The following is a 14313-nucleotide window of genomic DNA, read 5'->3' on the forward strand; positions in this document are numbered from 1 at the left end:
TCACCATATAGAGAGTAAGTTCTTAACTTCTGTTTAGAAAAAGGACTTTTACAGTTCTCATGGGAAAACCATTCATTCTCCCGTCTTTAATTTTAACAAAGGCCTCACTTTAATTATAAAAAACTTTCAGTCGCTCAGCAACTTATCTTCCATACTATGTATTGTGAACATCGTCCACATTGCCCCACTGACTTCTGTCATCAACTTTTCCTATGCCCCTGTCTGCAACAGGCAACTTTCTTCCTTTAATTTTGAACCGCCTTGCGTAATTGTTTTATGAGAGACAGTTGACACTCACGCCCTTTTCCTTGTCTAAACCTGCACTGTTCCTCCCTTATCAGTTCTTCTGTCTTATGACTTATTTTGTCTATCAAAATATCTTATACCCTCCTTGGTACAGTAAAAGGAACGTTATTCCGGTACAGTAAAAGGAACGTTATTCCCCTATAATGCTTATAGTCACCTCTATTTCTTTTATATTTATTCAGCAGAATGATTATTCCTCTCCCTCGTTCCTACAAAACCTTTCCTCCACACTGTCACCACCATTCAATTATCCCTCACTTTTAGTTTCCTGTAAAACAAAACTATTGTGCCGGCTTTCTCTGTCCGTCCGCACTTTATTCTGTCCGCAGTTTTTTGTCCGCCCTCAGAGCTTAAAAACTACTGAGGCTAGAGGGTTGCAAATTGGTACGTTGGTCATCCACCCGCCAATCATCAAACATACCAAATTGCAGCATTTTAGCCTCAGTAGATTTTATTTTATTTAAGATTAAAGTTAGTCATTATCGTGCTACTGGCAAAGATATAGGATAGGCCACCACCGGGCCGTGGTTAAGGTTTCTTAGGCCGCGGCTCATACAGCATTATACTGAGACCATGGAAAGATAGATCTCTTTTCGGTGGCCTTGTTTATGCGCTGTAACGGCTGTACAGACAACTCGATTGCGCCGAAGAAACTTCGGCTCATTTTTTACTTGTTTAATCTTGTCAACCCCTGGTGTCTTTCCATTCTTCAGCCTTTTAGTTTTTCAAACGTCGTCAACAGTCAGCATTTTTCAACATACACTAACCCTCTCCACTCCTCACTTATTCAGTTGTGCATCTCTTCCGTCCTGTGCTTTCAACAAACTTCAGAATTATCAATCTATCGACCTAGGAAGATATTCACTTGAAGAACCATTTGTCCTATGGGACCTTTAATCCTGAAATATATTTGTTTATTAAAATTTTTTTGTGCATTTATCTCCCGGGGCTCGATTGATTAGTTCTCCCTAGAGCCCTTATTCACCTTTTCTCCCTGTCTCCCTCTGTTTTTACAGGTGCTTTCTTTTTCTCTCTTACTTTCTTCTTGACTCCTCTAGACGTCCCTCGTATGCCTCCACATATTACCCTGTGATGTAACGGGACCTCAAATAGTTTTCGGTTTTTCTTCACTGAAACTTTTTCTTTTACTTTCTTATGCTCCTATTAATTGTTTTTATCATTCCTCCTTTGCCTTACACACACACACACACTGACATACATACACATACACACATATATATTTACAAATACTGTACATATAATGTAGTATGTGTATGTGTTACAGTAAGACGGTGAAACCAGGGATTTCACGAAATCCCTGAAATTTTCAGAGAGTTCGTGAAATCAAAAATTCACTTAGAGACATTTGATCCCGGGGGGCTAGTACTAAACACGGTGAAACAGTGATTCATGTACACTGTTTCGCCGTGTTTAGTACTTGCCCCTCGGGGATCAAATGCGTTTAGCCGTGTTTAGTACTAGCCCCTCGGGGATCAAATGCGTTTCGCTGTGTTTAGTACTAGCCCTTCGGGGATTAAATGTTCCAAGTGAATCGGTGATTTCACGAAATCCCTGAAAATTTTAGGGATTTCACGATCCCTGGTTTCACAATCTTACTATAACATATATATAAATAATATATATATATATATATATATATATATATATATATATATATATATATATATATATATATATATATGTGTATGTACTGATATATATACATATTTATATGTATATATATATATATATATATATATATATATATATATATATATATATATATATATATATACTGTATATATATATATATATGAATATAAGAAGGCCCACAAAACACTATTGGAACGTTGCAACCATATATTTCGAGCACTCCTGTGCTCCTGTTCACTGGTAAAATATGGACAGATGAAATGTTACAGAAGTATATATACAAAGTATATGTAGGTGTGGCATTAAGTCTCCGATGGTATGCAGGTGACCGTTCCCAAGAAGGAGGGAAATAAACAATTCCCTGGTGGTTTTGGCCTCAACACGATCCACCAACACCTAACACAACTGCTCTACCCACCCCACATTATCGAGAAGGCTATTAACAAAGCGAATAAAATATACCACAAAGGTCCCACTCACAACAGACAAATAGATTTTAACAACAAAATAAAACATCCAAAAAGCCACAGAACAACTCAGGTCTAACAATCCGTTTATCTTCCATTATCCCAAATCCATCAGGAGCTCGCTCGTTAACGTATACTTAAATAAAAAAGGGGAAGAAGCCGGAGTTTACAAGATTCCGTGTAGCAATTGTAACGAGATTTACGTGGGAGAGACGGGCAGGTCCCTCCCGCAAAGATTAACAGAGCACAAAAGGTCGGTACGGATGCTTCAGAGAGTTCAGGGATTTTTCTACATATCAGGGATAGAGGCCATTCCATAAATTGGAGCGGGAAGGAGCTGGTTTTCAAAAGTAGCTGTCCGTACAAAAGAAAGATGCTGGAATCTGCTATCATCAATCAAACCAACAATATGAACTTGTCAGGAGGACATTGGAAAGCGAATGAAATCGATGGGTTAATCCTTAAACCTCTTCTCAAACAGGTGCTCCAGGAAACACAACCACCAGAGGAATCCCAAAACAGGAGTTAATGAGGCCAAAACCACCAGGGAATTGTTTATTTCCCTCCTTCTTGGGAACGGTCACCTGCATACCATCGGAGACATAATGCCACACCTATATATACTTTGTATATATACTTCTGTAACATTTCATCTGTCCATATTTTACCAGTGAACAGGAGCACAGACGGAAGTGCTCGAAATATATGGTTGCAACGTTCAAATAGTGTTTTATGGGCCTTCTTATATTCATATTATACTGTGGTATTGCAGTAAAGACATTCATATACTGTATATATATATATATATATATATATATATATATATATATATATATATATATATATATATATATATATATATATTAGTATGTGTCTTTGTGTTTTCTCTTGTCTCTTACAAGGGAAGGCTCAAAAGCTTTGAGAGACGAAGTAAAAAGCTCACCAGATATGAAAGTAGTTTTCCAGGCATTGTTATTATATAAAGCTTTTGAGATAAAGAAAGGTACTTATTTCCTGCAATCAAAAGGACTAAGTCTATACAAGAACATTTCAACCTTTGACAATATTGTCGTACTGACACAAACTTGAAGCAGCCATAACCCTCGAAACGTTCATAAAAGTTAGCGTATAAATGGCAGATATTGGATTTGTTGGAAGATCAGAGCTGACAGACGATAAAAGAGCAATTTGGGACAGAATGGGAATGCTAGAGGTTTGCTGGAATACCCAGACGATGACGTAGAAGGGTATAGCTTCTGCAAATACAAATACTCTATATAATGTAAAATAAAGTTTGATGATAAAATGGAAGAAAGAGAGAAAGTAGCAGAAATAGAAATGCTTAGATAAAAAGTCTTCAGACAGAAGTAATAAATAACCAAGGCGCTTGGCTACGAGAACCAGAGGCCCTTATGGCAGACTGCCAAAGGTCTTAATGGTGTTAGGGGAGGCGACAAAAAGATTTCTCAAAGTCCAACAAAGATGAAGAATCATTTTCAGAACAGGAATGATTTCCGGTGAAAACTTTGCCGTTTGGAAGCTCTCCGTTGATCTGAAAGAACTGAAGTATTGGGAGGAATGGTTTCTCTTTCATTAAGAAAAAACGGAGAATTTCTCACCTCTATAAATAAACAGTATGGTTTTAAGAGGTGTATTAACTGCACTCTAAGAAGTTGCTTCACTTTACGTTGTTCTAAATAGATTCTTATGTAAGTGTAAGTTATCAGATAATTGTCGTGTGATCTTAGATGTGAATTTAACTCATACTTTAGCACGGCATATTTGTTGTCTTGGAAATTGTTGTGTGAATGAAGAATTTAGTTTCCCTAATAAATGAGAGTCTGGGTACGTATGCATCACCCAACCCAACCTTTTTCACAAGATTGTTTTCTCTTTCAGGGGAGCTAGACGACAAAATGAAATGGCTGAAGAACTTTGAACGGCTTTTGGAAATCCAAAGAAATATCGTTTGGCCTCCCGTCACTGAACTTGACCCAAAGGTGTACATTCCAGAATTCCTCAAGGTGAGATTCTTTATTTAGTGTTACCTCCATTCAGTTAGATTCGTCTGTGAACTGTAGAGTCCAAAATTGTTTTGCATAGAAATTCGTTCTCTCATGTTTGATTGATTGATGTTTTTACCATATTTTTCCTTTTCAAAAAAGGAATCACAAACGAATGGCATATGCTCTTTCATATCCATTTTTTAGTCTGTTTTTTGAGCGGAAAAATAATTGATGGTGAAGTTTAAAGAATGGATATTTTTGAAATCTTTTAGAGTACAATTCCTTTTTAAAATTTACATTAACCTTTACTTTTACGCATAATTACTGCGCCTTTCAAGTAATCCAGTGCAGGGAGTGGAAGTTCTAGCGAAAGAACTTAGCTATTTGGTCATGTTTAACTGTGTTGTGTTGCAAAAACAAGAAAAAGTACTTTGTTGATGTAGTCACAAGTGTCACAAAAAGGCGAGAATTAAAACTTAAACTGTTTAAAGCCAATTAAAAATGGGAATGAAGTCTTTACAAATATTAAAAACCTCAGGAAAGAAGACTGGTCTTGCAGAATTATGCTAGCCTAAATTATTAAGTTAGTAGCTTTTGTCGAGTCAGTTGGAAAAATTTAATAGGCATGTACATTGTCGCATATTGTCCTATTGGAATCGTTTTATTTCAGGGTGCATATAAAATATATGTACAAGTAATTTTTTTTTCAATTAACCGGAAGCACCATACGGCTTTCATTAGAACCGTTGCACAATTAACCACTATTGGGTTTCGTGTAATCTATAATTTGATGACCTTATAAGTGTTTAATTATGGACAATTCGTTCAAATAGAATTTTTTTTTATGCCTGCGCAGGCGGTCTTTCCCACTAAGACCTATTTTTCTGTAATGGAGTTTTTATCTCATGTACTTTGCAGCAAGGCATTTACATGTACATTTGATTATTTGCTGTTCATCAGGATTTAACGGGTAACATAATTTTTTTCTTTTTTCCCCCAATTATTTGGGGAAATTGGGCAAAAGAGAAATAACGGTCGATGGAATATTGGCGGTGATCTGATCTCCATGATGATATAGTTGATTAGTGATCGGCTGAGGTGATATTGCCAAAAGCTTTCAAGAATTCTGCTTCATTTATTTATTTAATATTTGTGGACTTCATCTCGATACTCGGATCAACATCAGATTATCGTGATTTTCTTCTGGTTATACAGATAACGTGTTAGTAAATTTGAACATTTTTTATTGGCAGCACATGGAAGGACATTGCCAAATATCCGATGATCATCAAGTTCATCTTTTATTAAATACGGGTAAACTATGAATAAAGAGGAAACTGTCTACATAGGTTATACTACCTAATCTGTTGCGGCGTATTTAGCAAAGTACTAGAAGTTATCAATTCATCATACATTGTTACTTAATTAATCTTGAGCACCTGTTATTAGCCGCAGTTTTTCATTTTGTATCAACAGAATCTCAGTTAAATATTTTAACTCTTTGTTAAGATATTGCTATACAAAATGTTTACTGTAGAAATGGAAAGTAAGCGTCAGTGGTAGATCTGAATCCCGAATTCTAAAAATAGCCATGGCGAGCAACTTGTGAATTTATTGTTTTTCTACATGTATTATCATTTTAGGCACCGTGATATATCCACGAAGAGGAGCACAATAACCACATGTAGATTATGGAAAGCAATTAATAAATGTTCGGAATTAATTTACTGATATCTTGAATGAAAATGCAAGGTTAAAAAGGAACAGGATTTTTTCAATTACGTTTTATAAATTAAAAAAAACGTAACCCGACTGAATTCTAAATTAATTAATGTCTAGAAATGAAACATTTCATTTCTGCCTGGCAGTCACAGATAACTTTTAATTTCATTTCAGCATTTTTAGATGCATTCCATTAGAAATTAGACATGGTCGCCGAACAGTTTAATGAGCCATCTTGACAAACGACTGTGCCATTTCAGGGCGCCATCTCGCGGCAGCCGTGCGAGCGTCTGATCGTATCGCCCCGCCGCCAAATAATCCTGGAAGGATCTCTGCACATGCTGGACAGCAACAAACCGCAGGAGATGTACGTCATCCTCTTCGACGACATGCTGCTCGTCACCAGGAGGAAGAAAGGGCTCCATAAAAAGGTAATAAACTCTTATTTTGAGGAGTCCTGCCCGATGGGTGAGAGTGCGGGGGCTTGGGGGAAGAAGGAAGTATTATCCCGGAAGTTGATCTTCACGAATCTTGCTTAATTACTTTCTCAGAACGGCATCTAGAGGATGATTGAAGATGGCTTAGCCGACCAGATCATTAGATTGTGATTGAAGATCTGTCGTCTCCAATAAGGCTCGAAAAATATATTTTGGATCCTTTTGATTGATTACTCACAAAGTAACCAGACGGGTTATCGGTTTAAGGAATGGCTGGCTTCCAGCAATTTCAGTCGGTTTTTTTATTTTATAATTTTCTAGTAAGAGTGTGAGCAAGAGGAATTTCAATCCCTTTGGTCTTTGCTTTCGTTTTTCATCTCAATATATTAGTCTTCTGTAAAAGAAAACTATTGTTCCGGCTTTGTCTGTCCGTCCGCACTTTTTTCTTTTCGCACTTTTTCTGCAAATTGGTATGTTGATCATCCAACCCCCAGTCATCAAACATACCAAATTGCAGCCCTCTGCCTCTGTAGTTTCTATTTTAATTAAGGTTAAAATTAGCCATAATCGTGCTTCTGGCAACTATGTAGGATAGGCCACCACCGGTCCGTGGTTAAAGTTTCATGGGACGCAGCATTATACCGAGACCACAGAAAGATAGATCTATTTTCGGTGGGCCTGATTATAAGCCGTAGCGCCTGTACAGAAAACTCACTGAAAACTCAATTGCGCCGAAGAAGCTTCGGCGCATTTTTTTACTTGTTATTTAATTCTTCCGCTTAAATTTTCTCCATATTCATTATTTTCAGAATAGCAGCTCATTTATCACTTGTGCTAAATTATCAAGTCATGCAGTTCTTCGTTTGCCTGGCCGATTATCAGTTGGAATGCCATAAGTAAAATTAAAAGAATAAAATCTCACCTCCGGTTTTAAAGAAAGTTATCGTTTAGGTTGTCAATGACATACCTTCAATTTCCTGTAATGCATCTCCTCAGAAAAAAAGAACTATCATCTCCCGTGAAAGGAATGGAATTCAGCATTATATGTATATAAGTCGACTGTGCCGCAGTCTTTCGGAGAGAGTTCGGTAGTGATCTGATCTGTAATATATATATATATTATATATATATATATATATATATATATATATATATATATATATATATACATATACATATAGACACGCATGTATATATATATATATATATATATATATATATATATATATATATATATATATATATATATATATATATATATATATATATATATATATATATATTATAAAAGCATTGTGCTTCTATTTAATTTTTTTTTTTGGTATATGTTTATGTAAGATTGTACCTCGACTACAGTGAACACCCGCATAGCATTGTTGTCACATAAAAAGATATTTTTATGACTATTCTCTGGAGCCGTTATGAAAAATATATAATTTTTCTGTACAGGGACAGGACTTCTCAAAATATTAATGTATTTTTGGCTGATGGGTTACAATATATTACTTGCCAGAGTCCCAGTATTTTGCTTTACAGAATATTAGAGAGAATTTCGGTTATGACAGCTTCCGAGAATAGTGTGTTAAAGAAGCTGAAAGTTGAAATACCTTTGTCATCATTTTATACAGACCTTTAAATCTTTAGGTGACTTTTAAACCTTACGTTTGATATCTCTCTTTTTCCTTGGTTGCATGGAATACATAAAATATTTGCCATTTCAAATATGAATTGAGAATTCATTCCATTGGTTTTTTAGCCCAACAAGAAAAATAAACTTTCTTCAAAATTTAATCAGTTAGTGAATATGCTTTGTAGTCTTATTTCCTGCTGATCAACTTTTTCTCCCCTAATGACTGCTAGATTTGAGTAAGGATCTTTCCTTCATTTATTTTGTTGTTTAGATCCTGGGTACTAAATGATACAGACAGGTTGCGCCAAACGAAAGCATCGTATTAAAAAGTAATTAATTAGATCAATCAATTACAATGACCGTACTCGATGTGACAGCTCTTTCTGTATTAATGATCCGAGCGCTCGCTGCAGCGTACTTACAGCTGTCATGGTTCGATGCTGTTTCTGTATGTAATTAATGTATTTCTCTCTCTCTCTCTCTCTCTCTCTGACATGTAAATCTAATAATCCTAACATATCTCCATCATAAGATTAAGGTTCAATTGCCTAAAAAGAACAGTGGATTGCATCAGATTAAAAAAATGAAACCATTATCGAACGTACTCAAGTTGACCCTTCACCCACAGAAATCCTCCCTGACGGAGAACTGGCCGAGCTCTTGTTCCAGAGGATCCTCCGGAGGAGAGTCTGCTCTCCGATACATCGTCTACAAGCAGCCCCTCTCGCTCGACCGATTTTTCATCCACGACGTCACCCCACACGAATCAGCGGCGTCCAAGTTGGAAGCTGCGTTCGTGCTGGTGAACCTCAACCGTTTCCAGCAGATCGTCGCTGTGTACACTTTCCAGGCTCAAACAGAACAAATTAAGGTAAGGTCATTGGTTGGAGCTGGAGTGCTTGAGGATAAGTACATGTATGTGAGAGGGCCGAGGGTTATTGCTATGCAACAGGTTACCATAAATCACTGTTGTTTTGTCCCAAGGGCTGAAACTTGCTAATCTGTCTTTATCTCAACTTCCAAGATACAGCATACTAAATTGGCTTTGAGTGGTACAGCATACTAAACTGGCTTTGAGTAGTACAGCGTACTACATTGGCTTTGAGTTGCACAGCATAATAAATTGGCTTTGAGTTGTACAGCATATTAAATTGGCTTTGAGTTGTACAGCATACTAAATTGGCTTTGAGTTGTACAGCATAGTAAATTGGCTTTGAGTGATACAGCATATTAAATTGGCTTTGAGTTCTACAATATACTAAATTGGCTTTGAGTTGTACAGCATAGTAAATTGGCTTTGAGTGGTACAGCATACTAAACTGGCTTTGAGTAGTACAGCATACTAAATTGGCTTTGAGTTGTACAGCATTTTAAATTGGCTTTGAGTTGTACAGCATAGTAAATTGGCTTTGAGTTGTACAGCATAGTAAATTGGCTTTGAGTGGTACAGCATACTAAACTAGCTTTGAGTAGTACAGCATACTAAATTGGTTTTGAGTTGCTCAGCATAGTAAATTGGCTTTGAGTTGTACAGCATATTAAATTGGCTTTGAGTTGTACAGCATACTAAATTGACTTTGAGTTGTACAGCATACTAAACTGGCTTGTGAGTTGTACAGCATACTAAACTGGCTTGTGAGTTGCACAGCATACTAAACTGGCTTGTGAGTTGTACAGCATACTAAATTGACTTTGAGTTGTACAGCATACTAAATTGGCTTTGAGTTGTACAGCATACTAAACTGGCTTGTGAGTTGTGCAGCATACTAAATTGGCTTGTGAGTTGTACAGCATACTAAATTGGCTTTGAGTTGTACAGCATACTAAATTGGCTTGTGAGTTGTACAGCATACTAAATTGGCTTGTGAGTTGTACAACATACTAAATTAGCTTTGAGTTGTACAGCATACTAAATTGGCTTGTGAGTTGTACAACATACTAAATTGGCTTTGAGTTGTACAGCATACTAAATTGGCTTTGAGTTGTACAGCATACTAAATTGGCTTGTGAGTTGTACAGCATACTAAATTGGATTGTGAGTTGTACAACATACTAAATTGGCTTTGAGTTGTACAGCATACTAAATTGGCTTGTAAGTTGTACAACATTCTAAATTGGCTTTGAGTTGTACAGCATACTAAATTGGCTTGAGTCCACAACTCGGCATTCGTTGCAGCATGAATTATATCCAGGTTTAACAAACTGATATATCGTACACCCGATTCTTGTTCTTTGTTGGTATGTCTGAAAAGATATAACCAAAGATGCCGTTTATTGTTGATTTTATTCAGCACGTCCATGTGTATGAACCTTTTGCAATGAATATCCCTTGACCCAGAATTCCCCTATATTCTTCGTTTTCTTCTTCCGGAGCCTACTTTGCACAGTAATGATTTTGAAGGCTTTCTTTCTCAGCTTCTCTCTATATAGGATTATTTTTTTTTTTTTTTTTTTACTACTTGGTAGGTGCTGAAGAACCGCATGCTAATGCTGGACTTTATGTATCGGCATCATTACTACAAAATTAGTAATCGTGTTTCGCGTCCTGATATTTGTTAGTGCAGTTAAGCTTTGCACGCTTGCCTTCTCTCGTTCGTAGGAATTAGAATTATTTAGTCATAGACCCCTACTCAGCTTTTTTTTCTTCTCTTTACAAATGAAGTAGTGGTCTTTCATGATGTCACTCTTATATTGCCTCTTTGTGAAAATGAATTTCTTATGCAGGAAATACATATCGAGGTAACTTCCTTAATTTGTCACCTGTAAAACATTGCTTTTCCAAATGGCAACACCAGAGGTAACTTCCGCATGAAAGTCAATAAATAGATCATTGTAATAGTGAACCTGGTTATTTTCCCAGTGGCCCTGTCCACTTGTCCACTGTCTATCAGTCAGGAACCTGAGTACATCCTATCCCATTATAGAATGCCCATCCATTTCCTGTATCAATTTTGAAAGGCCAAAGTCTTTCAAATATTGCTGAATGCTTCTTTTTTCGTAAACTGCAAGACATTATGGTTCAGAAAACTAATTTCTTTTTGATCATCAGGTATTTTGATAATATGCAGTGTTATTGGTGTGCATTCTGTAATTTTTTAATACTCCTAATTCATCTGTGTATATCTCATTCCCAAAAGGAAAGCAAGTCATCTTTTCCTGGATCATCTTTTAATGGCTTATCTGTGTCCTCCTTTTATAATGCTTGCACTTGCCCTAATTCGGACTAGAGCTGATCCTGTTATTTCATAGAAAAAACTGGCCCTTTATATGGCGTTCTTTTTGTTTCTGCCAGTTATTGTTTCCCAGTATTTTTCTTTCCCAAAAAAATCAAACTTAACCGCAGTATCGGTACTTGCGTTAAAAGCAAATATCTATGCTGCTAAATTTATAGTGTGTCTAAAGAGGCTGTCACTATTTACAGCAAACCTGGCTGCTAAAACTCCGCGACACTCAGGACAAGTGGAAGAGGACCCTGCAGAACACGGTCTTCAGGTCTCAGCGCCTCCCGTCGTCGGCCACAACCCCTCCAAAAGGCACTCAGATCCTTCGGGAAGCAAGTCTCCAGAGAGAGTACCCTTAAGCAATACACAGCAAATTCTTCTTTTCAAGGACAGCTACTGAAGAGAGAGAAAAAATAGAAAAGGTCTGGAAACAATATGCATATATATGTGTATATATGTATACCTGTACTTTTCATGTATATGCACATATGTATAACACAACAGACAGAAACAACCACCTTCACACACCGTCACTTCCATCACCGCCACACGAGATCTTCAACGAAGATGCAACTTGCGAAGAAAATCGTCTTGGAAACGTCAGTCCGAACACCGCAGTGGAAAACGAATTGCAAACACCTTCCGAGGAGAAACTGATTTCTTTATATTTCTATACGTAGCTATTAAAGACTCTTCTAATCACCATTGTGATCGTTAGCGCGCGTTGATGCTCCAATCACCATTGGCTGGTTTTGGGAAACGGCCCAGTCCGTTTCGTTCTTTTCGACAGAAATTATTTCCTAGAGTTTTATACCTTTTCAGCATCAATCCAGGTCGCTAGAGAAAGCCTTCATCATGATTGCCATTTCCGTATGATGAAGTTCATTTGCATCATCATAGACATCATCAGTGTTATCGCTTTGACCATAATCACCATCCTGCCTATTCAGTTTCCATCGTCATCCAATACCACTCTGCATCAGGATTCGCCATTATACATCCTCAACACCCTTCACCAATTGCCTTTTTATATATATGTAAACATCACCTACACACTCATCGCTTCAGCACGGCCTTGTTCATCTTCATATATAGTCGTTATTTTTCCATCATCATCATCATCATCACCATCACCATCATTATCATCATCATCATCATCGTCATCATCGCTTATCGTAATTGATATGCTATCACGTCTTGTAAGACTTCTTTGGGAGCAGCTGTTGCAGTCACTTTTATCCTGTCAGTAATTCGAAATACTTTTGAAGAAGATGGTCCTCCTAAATAGCATCTGAATTTGCTTGAACTGATGAAATATGCACACATACTTACATACATAGAAACGTACAAACACTCATTCATAATATCTGTATATGAGTGCACAATATATATATATATATATATATATATATATATATATATATATATATATATATATATATACATATATATATGTATATGTATAAATATAAATATATATTTATATATGTATATATATTTATATATATATATATATATATATATATATATATATATATATATATATATATATATATATATATATATATATATATATAATGTACACTATACTAAACTATATAGTAGAAAAGTATAGATAACACAGTAACTGTTTATATCTCGCCTAAAGCTTTCACTTTACTTTTTCGAGAAAATAATAGAAAATTTTATACATTTTTACCATAATTTCATCGATTTCCATTGAGTCGTTTTCATTTTTTTTATTTGCAAGTGAATCATCACGCAAATGCTTGGCAATAATACGATAATAATTAATGTTGAATAATATTAGTCACGTGTTACGCTGTATCCTCGATGAAATGAGTTTCCAAGCCATATGTTAGTTTTGGTGAAGAAACAAGTTAGTTACATTTTTTTTATATTATGAATTTTTATATTATTAACTCACAGTAGGCTTCTGAAGATATGAATTATATTTCGAAAATGATAATAACAATATACAAGAAAAGTGGACCGTTACGATAAAATAAAACATATATAAATATTATATGTATATCTACTGTATATATATTTTATATATATATGTACATACATACAAGGAAAATATGTCATCGTCTATAAGGTGAATCACAGGATAATAGTTTAGCTTATGAAATCATGTTTATATTCATTTTTCAATCAACGCCATAAAAATTTCAGTTCTTGTTTTCAGTATTTATGCGAAGTTTCTTATACAGTATTTGTTTTCAGATGTTATACCTGCACTGTTCATTATTTATACTAGAAATATGCGCCATGCGAATCAGTATGGTATATTTAGTATTAAGCTTTAAATGAAACCAAGAGTTTGTTTTTCATAATCACTGAGAAGTAGTATGTTGGTAAGTTATAGATATCTGTGGCTCATAATAGTCTTTACCATGAGCTCTGCCCGAGATGATTATTATTATTATTATTATTATTATTATTATTATTATTATTATTATTATTATTATTATTATTATTATTATTATTTTTTGAATCAAAAGGATCTAATAGAAGAAGTTGAGAAACGAATATACGTAATTGTATGGATATATGTATATATGATATGCCCTTGTTCGTATACGCTGAACAGCCCTGCATGGATTCCTATGAAATTTAATGCTTTTAAAGTGAAGTATGTGCCCACTCTGTCAAACGTACATGGAAGAATTTTTGTTCAATTATAATAAAGTACCTCGTCCAGGAGAAGTTTTCCAGGAACGAGAAACACTTGCGTCATACTCCAGAATAGTTAGCAACTCAAGTAGAGGGGCGAGATTGGGTCAGGGCTAGATTTGGTCACGAAAGTCCGACGAAACACTAAGAAAATTAAAGTAGGAATGGATCACAAAGCCCGATGATTACCAC

At 35.7% G+C, this 14313-nt stretch overlaps 1 protein-coding gene across 2 annotated transcripts in view; it reads left to right on the forward strand.

The window, feature by feature from the left end:
- The window catches only part of LOC136852542 (rho guanine nucleotide exchange factor 11-like), an 846605-nt gene extending 834655 nt beyond the window's left edge, over positions 1-11950 (forward strand). For both annotated transcript variants that reach the window (XM_067127279.1, XM_067127280.1), the window contains 4 exons: positions 4326-4450; positions 6415-6585; positions 8850-9092; positions 11643-11950. In XM_067127279.1, coding sequence (XP_066983380.1) covers positions 4326-4450; positions 6415-6585; positions 8850-9092; positions 11643-11801 — 698 coding nt within the window. In that variant the 3' untranslated portion in view covers positions 11802-11950. The remainder of the gene's footprint in view (positions 1-4325; positions 4451-6414; positions 6586-8849; positions 9093-11642) is intronic.
- The last annotated feature ends 2363 nt before the right edge of the window (positions 11951-14313 follow it).

The sequence above is a fragment of the Macrobrachium rosenbergii genome, chromosome 25, assembly GCF_040412425.1.
Source record: "Macrobrachium rosenbergii isolate ZJJX-2024 chromosome 25, ASM4041242v1, whole genome shotgun sequence".
Lineage (NCBI taxonomy): Eukaryota > Metazoa > Arthropoda > Malacostraca > Decapoda > Palaemonidae > Macrobrachium > Macrobrachium rosenbergii.